The 9,888-nt window shown below is 46.1% G+C and overlaps 1 protein-coding gene across 1 annotated transcript; it reads left to right on the top strand.

The window, feature by feature from the left end:
* The first annotated feature begins 1,431 nt into the window (after positions 1-1,431).
* On the top strand, positions 1,432-6,179 carry HOXB9 (homeobox B9). Its single transcript, XM_065856213.2, has 2 exons — positions 1,432-2,098; positions 5,404-6,179. The coding sequence occupies exons 1-2, from the start codon at positions 1,591-1,593 to the stop codon at positions 5,637-5,639; spliced, it is 744 nt and encodes a 247-aa protein (XP_065712285.1). The 5' UTR covers positions 1,432-1,590; the 3' UTR covers positions 5,640-6,179.
* Positions 6,180-9,888: the final 3,709 nt, after the last annotated feature.

The raw sequence follows: 9,888 nt of genomic DNA, 5'->3' as shown, positions 1-9,888 counted from the left end.
CTTTCCTAGAAATCTCTTTGCCCTTCACTTTAAATATCCTTCAGTGTTGGGGTGAGAGGGAGAAGGGCGGAGGGGCAATAGATTAAAGAAGGCAAATTGATCCAGACTGTTACAGCTGAAGTCCAGAGAAACACTTTTGCCGCAATCACAGAGCGCACCTTTTCCTTAACCAACATTTACGACACCATCGGACTATCTCGCAATAAAAGGGATTTATCATCATAACTTGGTAAAACTGACCCCGTTACCCCGCATCATTCGGGCCGGGAGCCGCTCCGGGCTCTGCCCGTGTCCATCATCGCTTCGGTGCAACGGGAAAATCTCGAAACCCTCGGGTTTTGGAAAACACACGCAAAACGCGATCGCGGGGGGGCTGTTGTTGGACACGCACACGCACCGTGGGCACATACATGGCAGGCGGGGGGGGTACGGCAGCTGAAAACGCTTGGGATTCCTTTTTTGCCCCTTTTCTTTTCTACAGGCAATAAATTCAAGGCTATAAAAATCAAAGAAAGCTAATGTAAGTTTTATTAAACTATTTAACCATCACAAGTTTAAGGCGTTCTGTAACAAAGCCGGATCAGTGGCTCACTGTATTTTACTAGCCTTGTAAAGTTAAATGAAGGCTTCTGATTTCAGCAATCTGGGACACTATTGTAGCCCAAGCAAAACAGCCCTGAGATTATGCCGCAAAACATATGAACATACGTTCACATACAGACGTATTTTAAGGTATATAAGGTATATAAGCATAAAGCCCAAGGCAGGCTTCGGATTTACACAGGGGTTGCGGCTCGCCAGCTTGCTGGTCAAAGTTGCAATGCCACGTCCATGCCAGCGACACCTTAAATTTCATATTTACCCATTTGATTTTACCATGTTAACCATCCATTTTCCTATCCCAGCTGGTTAATTATTAACACCCTCCCCATCACTCTCACTACCTGGAGCCATATTTTTATTTACAAAAACGCATATATGTGTGCATTTATGTATATATGCCTGTCATGCACGTGCACATTTGTATGTGTATGAAATCCCGGGGGGGCTGGGGTGGGTTGGTTTGTACTTATTTTCTGGGGTTTTTGCTATCGTACTCTGGAGCCCGAGTGGCAAAGAACAGCTTTTATCTCTGTTCCCCATGACGGTTGTTAAAGGCAAAGCGAGCACACCAGCATCTTTCTTAAACAAAAAAATACCCCCCCATTTCGGATTCCCCCCCTCATGATATTCCAGGAGCGAATCTAGGAAGGGATATCAGTCCCAGCTCTGTCCGTTTGGTGGCTTTTCGAAACTCCTGACGTTTTGCAACATTGCATAAACATAAAACAATCCATCCTTGATATGGAATGCAAGGGCGGATGACAGCGCAGCGCAGCCCCCTCGGCTGCGATTGATTTACGCCGAGACTGACGCTTTATCAGGCACACGAAAAAAGTTTGACCAATCATTTTGCTGGGAGCTCACAACACAGCAGCCCAACTGTACTTTGTTGGCTGGGAAGTTGGAGAAGGGGGTAGAGTACAAATCTAGATCTGTCCTATATATTTTTTTCCCTTCATTGAACCGTGCTTTGTATGATGTCTGAGAATGTCCATTTCTGGGACTCTTAGCAATTATTATGTCGACTCTATTATAAGTCATGAAAGTGAAGACTCGCCTTCAGCTAAATTTTCATCTGGGCAATATACAAGTTCCAGGCAAGCTGGGCACAATGAGCATCTAGAATTCCCCTCCTGTAGTTTTCAGCCAAAACCTCCAGTTTTCAGCGCCTCCTGGACTCCTTTGAATCCACATTCTTCTGGTACCCTTCCTGCCGTCTACCATCCATATATTCAACATCAAAGCGTCCCATCTGAGAGCAGGTACCTCCGGAGCTGGCTGGATCCGGTACCCAGAGCAGAGAACCTCCCCGGGCAGGGCTCTGTGAAGGCAGAGCCGCTGCTGGGCCGTCCCGGGGATGTCCATAAACAGGGAACACAGGAGTACAATTTAGAAACTTCTGCTGCAAGGGAAGGGATCGTTTCCAATCAAAGGCCCAGCTTCGAGGACAATAAAGTTTGTGAAGGAAGCGAAGACAAAGACAGGACAGATCAAAGTAAGTTATAAAAGTGAGGAAGTAAACAGTATAAAAGCTGGAGGAGGTGCAATAAAAGGGGACAATGCTGCGTAAAGTTTAAAATCGGGGCTTAAAGAAAAGTCTCCGCTTGCTGATGCCAACCTAAGGGGAGAGGTGGGGACGGGAGAGGGGTGGCATTGTCTCTGCCGGTAAATAAAAATAAAAATAAAAATGAGCGTGGTCCCTGAGCTTAACCAGAGTCCAGAGCGGACAAAAGCTGGAGCGAGTCACCCTCTGTCCTCCAGAGCGCTGGCTCCGGCAGCAGAGACACTGGAGTAAGCGGGAGTAAATGTGCGCGGGTGCGGGCGGAGGGGCCGGGAAGGGCCGGGGGAGGCAGGGAAGAAAGGACGGGAAAGCGGAGCGGAGGGCGGCGGTGGGGGAGAAGGAGAAGGGGGGAAAGAGGCGAAATTACGGGGGAAACGTTCACGTGGGGAGGGAGAGAGCAGCGGGGGCTTCGCCGTGCCCGCCGCCCGGTGCCCGCAGCCCGGGGCGGCTCGTTCCCCGCAGCTCCGCTCCGCTGGAACCTGCCGCTGCCTTTGCAGCTGCTTCGTATTTATGTGCTTTGTTTGGCTTTTTAAAATTATGTGTTTATTAAATGCAACGGTGCAGGGTGTGAATATTTCAAAGCCACGTTCCTTCCTCGAAAAAAAAAAATTAAAATAAAATAAAAGGCGGGGTGGGGGGTGCTTCCAACTTAATTAGCTTTTATTTGCAATGTAGCCAGATTGGGGAAACAGTTCAACTTCACCATGTGCTTTTTCGGCGAGCTGGCTTGTTGGTTTTTTTTGTGCGGTTTTTTTTTTTGGTTGGTTGTTTTTATTTTTTCCCCCGAAATATAGAAAGTAAAATAATTCACCTTGAAAATATTTATTAACGCTATCAATAATGCTATTAATAATATTATTAATAATAATAATGCTAATAATGCGATGGCGTTTGAGTAAGAAATAATCGGTATCTTCACCCCGTGGTGAGCCGGTTGGTACCTGGTTTCCAGCTGAAAGGTGAGCGGGCAGGAGGCAGAGAGGGAAACTTGGCTTCACCCGCTCGGTCAATATTTTGCGGAGGAAGGCGAAGTTTCCCCCCGGCAGAGGCTGGAACCCCCCGGCTCTGTGCTGGACGCCTGACACACTCATTCTTTCATTCTTTTTCCCCTTGAATTAACTTCTAATTCCACACTCCCCCCCCGCCCTCCAACGTGGAGCAGCAACAGAGTTTGCCATTGCAACCATACGATTAAAAATACAGTATATTCTCGCCCCTCATTACTTCCTCCCCTCCTTGAGCGGGATGTTATGGTGACTTTTTTCCCCCCCTATCATTTAACTTGCACACAGGCACACACACACTCACACACACAAAAAGAAAGCACTGTTCTATTGTACTGGGCAGAGATCCAGAACAAACTGCAACCGTGAGGTGAATGATTTGAGAGAATTAAATATCCAGGTTCTGTGCTCAATGTCCCTGAAATTGAATATATAAAAATCTTGTCCAAGAAAACGTTGTTAAGTTATAAGTAAGTGCAGGGACCCGCGCTAAGAGGATGCTGTGTGGTTTCTATGGCATGCGGTTACGAGGCATATTTTGGTTTAAATAATAGTTTAATTTGGGCTGATGTTGAGAGGTTGCCAGGGCTGGAAGACGGAGCTGTTGTGCAGAAAGTGCTCCCACCAATTTCCCTGACTCTTTCAATTTTTGAAAGTATTTCGCAATAACGAATCTCCGCCCTGTGCATGGCACAGGGATCTGTTAATTTATTTGCTGGGTTTTCAAGAAAACATGTGCCAGAAGCTCTTCCCATTCGCTTTCCTGTTTAGGGATTTGTGTATAGAGAACAGATAGAGCAACATCCGCGTTTAAAATATCTGATACTTTAACGATCCAAGATATGACAGAAAAATAAACCCAAACCGAATAAAAATGTGTTCTGAAGCACAGCCCTCCATTGCCATTAAAGGATGGGTAGCAGGATTAACAGTATCAATTATTAACAGCTTTCTTCCTCTTTAATATTTAATTCTGCATATTAGATCAAGTCAATTACATTAAGGAAATAGCCGTGCAAATTTGTAAGAGGCAGTACTTACAGGGGAAGATTAACCGGATTATTTTTAAGAATATATTCAATATATTTCATTTTACGTAGAGGAAACGTTCTGGTGGCAAGCGCGCATGTGTATGTATATATTTATAATGGTCCATTTAATTGGAGTAAAGGTTTATGGTTTCAGTCATAATTTCAGAGGAGGCAAAGGAAATAAAATAGAAATACGTGGTCTGTCTATAACCCTTCATTCTACTCTTTCCCGCCTCTCAGTTCCCCAACGGTCAGCTAATATTTGCATGTGATTAGTAAATGCTCTATTATTTACCCTAAACCCACTTCACCTTTGGGTGCGACCTTCACCACTATCGTGTGTATAGAGCTGGGTTTGTGCTCCCAAAATGTTGTTTTCTCCCTCTCCCACCCCCCCTTGAACAGGCCAATTCCTGAAATGTCCTTTTTGCAACAGATTCCCACGTAACTTCTCCCACACGCGAGGGTGACAGGCAGCCTGTTATTTATTTTGGGCTGCATTTGCAGCTCTGCAAATGTCCGTGTGTCTGGGTGACACTGTCCAGACCTCCGGCAGCAGAGTCCACCCAGCCCTCAGAGGATGTTTATTAGATGGAGACCGGTTCTTGCCACATAGCAAAAAAAATAGGCAGGATTTATGAAAGGTTTCTCCAGACCCCCGCTCTCTGCTCTGTTCCTGCGCCATGTGTCTATAGGAGTAAATCTGTAGACACGTGGGAAAACACGTCTGGAAAGGGAAAAAAGAAATGCATTGGTTTCTTTGTATATAGTGTAACGTGCAGATGGGAGTTATGCAAATCTATAAGTGCGTGTGGGTGTTTACCTGGCACGGATGGACCCGGGGAAAAGCCGGGGGGGGCGGTCTGCCAGTGGCAAGTGTGCACCCAAACACACACGTGTGCAGGAGACACGGGTGTGCACGGACACGCGTGTGCGGGAAACACGCGAGCGCAGAGACACAGACCCGCGGGTCCCGGGTCCCCCCGCGCAGGGACGGGGTGCGCTGGTATTTGGGGATCGCCCCCCCGCACAACCTGCAGCTCCCGTGTGATTTCGGTGCGGCCTCTGCCCACTCCTGGGGCGGGAGCGTTTTTCAGCCGGGCGTGCATATGCGTATGTATAACCTTAATATTTGATGGCATGATTAAAACCTTCTGAGAAACACTCAAGCTGCATCGTATTGATCTCGCTGCTTCTCTTTCAGCCAACCCAGCTGCCAGCTGGCTGCACGCCCGCTCCTCCCGGAAAAAACGATGCCCTTACACCAAATACCAGACCCTGGAACTAGAGAAGGAGTTTTTATTCAATATGTACCTGACGAGGGACCGTAGACACGAAGTGGCCAGACTTCTCAACCTGAGTGAGAGACAAGTCAAAATCTGGTTTCAGAACCGAAGGATGAAAATGAAGAAAATGAACAAGGAACAGGGCAAAGAATGAAAAACCAGAAAAGCAGCATCCCCCCCCCACCCCGCCCCACTCAGCTCCCAGGCTGCGCACCCCCACTGTAGTGCTGCCCAATTCCCCAACCACGAGGGGAACAACCTCCCCATTCCCCATCTCCACCTTTGCATGCGAGATGTTGCTTAATACTCTTTTTTTATCTTAGTATGGCCACGTAGGAGGCAGCCCAGCCCAAACTGCAGCTCCTTTTTGGGACGCATTGGGTTTGGTTTCTGTTCTCTTGTTTTCTCTCTCTATTTTTTTGTCCTTTCTCTTTTCTTTCCCCTACAGTCTAACACAGGCAGAGGCTCCTGTCTGAACAGCAGTTTCTCTGCTTGCACTTTCTCCCTGGAAAGCAGGACGGCAAACACAAGTGGCCACAAACACCCCGGCCCAAGCCCCCCCCCAACCTCGCTGTCTTCTTTATCCACGTAAGGACAATGATTCTATATAACATTCACAACACACACTCACACTCACACACACGTTGGGGTGGCCAAGGAACCAGGAGATCTAATTAAACTACCACAAGACAGACACGTTCGCGAGACTTGCGTTTAATTGCACCCAACAAATCATTTCCAATTCGCCAATTTTATACCAGGGTAGCCGGTTAATGACAACCCAACTCTTTTTTTTTCTTTTTTTTAAAATATATATATTTTTTAAAGATTGTTTTGTTATGCGGGATTTTGATTTGAATCCCACCCTGGCAGATATGTGACTTTGACCTGCCAGTTTAGTAGGGTATTTACAGGCAAACCTCTTCATCTGGTAGTTTTATATTGGGTCACTTGGAAGAGGAGAAAAGACGGGGAGGGAGGCGAGAGAGTGTGTGGGGGGCACTCTCAGAGCCGCATTGTAAATTATTTAGGAGAAAAAGGGGCGGAAGAACCCCTGCCAACTTATTCCTAACTTTTAGAGGAGAGGAAGAAAGGGATTTTCTAGTTAAAAAACTACCTTAGTAGAGCTATAAGGGAGGGGGAGGTTGTGTTCTTAGTGCTAGCATATTTATAATTTATTGTGGATTGACTTTTCCTAAAGCTGTTGCAGAGATAAAGTGCTAACCCCAGCCTGGGTGGATTTCTTCCCGCTCCTGTTTGCTGAGATGCTTTTAATACTTGATCCTCGGTGCTTTTTGTTGGGGTGGGGTTGAGTTTTCAGGGTGGTTTTTGTGCCTGAAGCAGCACGTTTCCCACCGCCCCCCCCCTCATCGGGCCTGGGAAGGAGCGGGTGGCACCGGGGGCTGCGGCGGCTCCGCGCTGATCCCCCATCCTCATCCTCATCCCGAAGAAGCGTTTCAAACACCAAATGTAGAGCTCGCTGGGCTCCTGTCATGCGGCCGGAGCCGATTCCTCATCTGACAGATCCGCCCGGGCGGGACCGGTTTCCCTTTATCTCTGTAAGGCTTAACTTTGGGTTGGGAAGGGAGGGTTGGGGGGCCAGGGCGGGGAGGGGGGTTAGTACCAGTTGATTCTATGGTGGGTATTGTAAACTGTGTTTGTGGTTGTGTTTCTGTGGATGTGGAAGCTCGTTTTCTGTTTCTACTGTGGATTTTTAAGTATGCGAAGAGTTCTGCAGTTGGTAGTGGATGGAAAATATGGAAATAAACCTCTCTCGTTTGCTTCGTGTGCAAATGTGTATATTTAGCTGCCAGGAGGCTTTCTAGGAACAAGGCGAGTGTAAGGTGGCTTGTTTCAATAGGGTGGGGGGAAAATAGAGAAAATGAGTTTATTTCTGCCGTATATCGGACGAACCAGAGCGAATATGACTCAGGATTGTGTATCCTCAGCGTCAGGTTTTGCAAGACCCCTTCTATCCGCAGAACAGAGATTGCTCTGGGGAGAAGCGATAGGCAGATTTGCGGGTTTGGAAACTATTCCTGGGGGGTTTTTTTTGTCCTCCCATGATCCAGAGATAAGGATCAAGTAGCTGTGCCTCCGTGCATTGAAATTTCCACCGCTCCAATTCCTCTTGAAAGGGGTAAAAATAAACTGAAACCTTCCACTCGAGCAGAAACCAGGCTTGAAGTGTTTAAGCCGGACGGTGGGGTTTTGTCGTTGTTTTGTTTTGAATGCCTAGACTTTCTCGTGTAAAACTTTCCATCCTGAAGTAGCTCCTTGGGGGCTTCACATTTTAACCGTTCTGTTGCCGGAGGGAGTTCAATGTAACCAAACTTCACCCTGTGTCGAAGCCCCGAATCTCCTTCCTCGAAACTCAGTTTAAAAAGCTGTTCCCAAGACATTCAGAGCTGCGAACAAAAATACCTGGTGCCAGCAGGATCATTTCCCTAAATCCCCATTTATTTTTTGAAATGATAGAGGGTCGATAGAGCTGGTTTAGCCGTGTTCAAGCTGCGCGGGCAAGTTTTTCAGTTGTATTTGGGTCTTATCAAGGACGGATGAATTTCGAATCTGCTCCATGCTGAACCGATGTATTCCTCATATCTCGAACTGAGTCTGGACTTGCCTAAATCCTCATTGCTATATTTTTCAGAAGCGTATTCGTGACTCAATTGATGTTTGCAGCCCATCGGCCACTAGGATTTAGAAGCATTTCCCACTTTCCTTAGAGTTGTGGTAAAGAGCGGATATTTTTAAGACAACAATATAAGGTTCTTTTTAAATAGAATTTAAAATGTTAGTTCGTTTTATTAGGAAATATGCTTACTTTAAAAAAAAATGTTGGAAAACCTGTCTTCTGTAGCATCAGCCCGGATGTATTTTCCAGAGATGTTTAATGCTCCAGAATAAAAATCGATTTTAGAACAACAGCAGCTATATGTCATTGTGTTATACCGCTTCATCGGAAACTTCACTAATATTTTCACTGTGTTTTCCTGCGTTCTTCAGTGCCTTGTTAAGTGTATTATTTTGTGCAGAGACAAAGGAAAATGATTCCTTTCGGTGGTAGCAAGTGGTTACTTGGTCCCATGCAAATTCGCCGCGTTTCTAAATTAAAAAAAATATATTATTTTATTTATTTTAAACTGCAAATAGTTAATCTCTGATTACATTTAAGGGTGGATTTTTTAAATTATCGTTTCAATTTGCTTGTTTAATTGTTTGGTTTTGAGGGCTGAATCTTTGCATCCCCGCATCAGCCTTAGGGAGGGAAGCGCGGAGCGGCTTTATTTGACTTTCTTTGCTTCATTCTCTTACCACCCAAGGAAAACTTTGCTAAAGCAAAACTAGCAAGGCAAACCAAGCAGTCGGAAAGCCCACCCGCCTTCCCCACTTCGCATCACCTCGGCTTTGACACGCGGTTCCTTTTTCCAAGGGCTCCGTCTCCAAATTCGTTTGACATTTTATTGCTCGTGAAGAAATACAAGCGCTCGGAAAGTGTTTCTATCCCTATATGTAAAAACACCAAACAAACCCCAAGACCTGCTCAGCCCCGCAGGAAGCAGGTACTGAGAAATATAACCGGGAATCTCTTTCCACTAATTTTTAACATAATGAGGGCTCTAAAGGGCAATATTTCACTTCTTAAAAAAATCCTTTCTTTGGGGCAGCTCTGAAAAGAAAACAAAAGAAGAAGAGAGATATTTGGAGCTTACAGAGGGAAGAGAGAGAAAGGGAAGCAACTTGTCATAAAAAAAAGGAAAATTCAGTGCAGTGTGCTGCAATAAAAGAATATGACCGCTATAAAACTTTATAGGGTATAAATTTCTGAAGGTTAAGGAACTAAACGGCTGTAAAGCAAACAGTGCAAGAAAACTTTCAGGAACTCCTAAATTACTACAAGGACTTGGGAATGTGGGGAAACCCAACGTGTAAATGCTCTTATTTCTGCTTCGGTCACACACAAAGTTTATTTTCCCCCTCTCATAAGGGAAGAGGTATTTAAAAATGGGGGGGACGAGAGGGAGAGAAAAGGTGGGGAGGGACTTGGGCTAATTTATTCTTCTCTTGCAGATGCCGTGAAAATCCAGCGCTCTGGATGATTCCCTTTGTTCTTTTTTTTTTCTCTTTCCCCCTTCTTTTTCCTTTCAAGCGATTCCAGGCTCCCGAATGCCGAGCCCTGCGCGCAACAACAACAACACCCACCGGCCCCCCCCGCGCTCACACACTCGAGGTTCTGGCGAGACGTCTGGGCTTGGGAAGCTCTTTATGGGTTTACAGCTCTGGCCTTCCCCCTCCAGAGCAGAATGGCCAATTGTTTAGTCTCGGAATTTGAAACAATAGCGGTTTTCAAAAGCAAACCCATTTTGCCTCTTTTATTGCCGGGTAGAGCCGCTTCTGCG

The sequence above is a fragment of the Patagioenas fasciata genome, chromosome 22 (genome assembly GCF_037038585.1).
Source record: "Patagioenas fasciata isolate bPatFas1 chromosome 22, bPatFas1.hap1, whole genome shotgun sequence".
In the NCBI taxonomy this organism is placed as follows: Eukaryota; Metazoa; Chordata; class Aves; order Columbiformes; family Columbidae; genus Patagioenas; species Patagioenas fasciata.
Note: the sequence above shows the minus strand (reverse complement) of the source record. Positions and strands in the feature narration are given on the sequence as shown.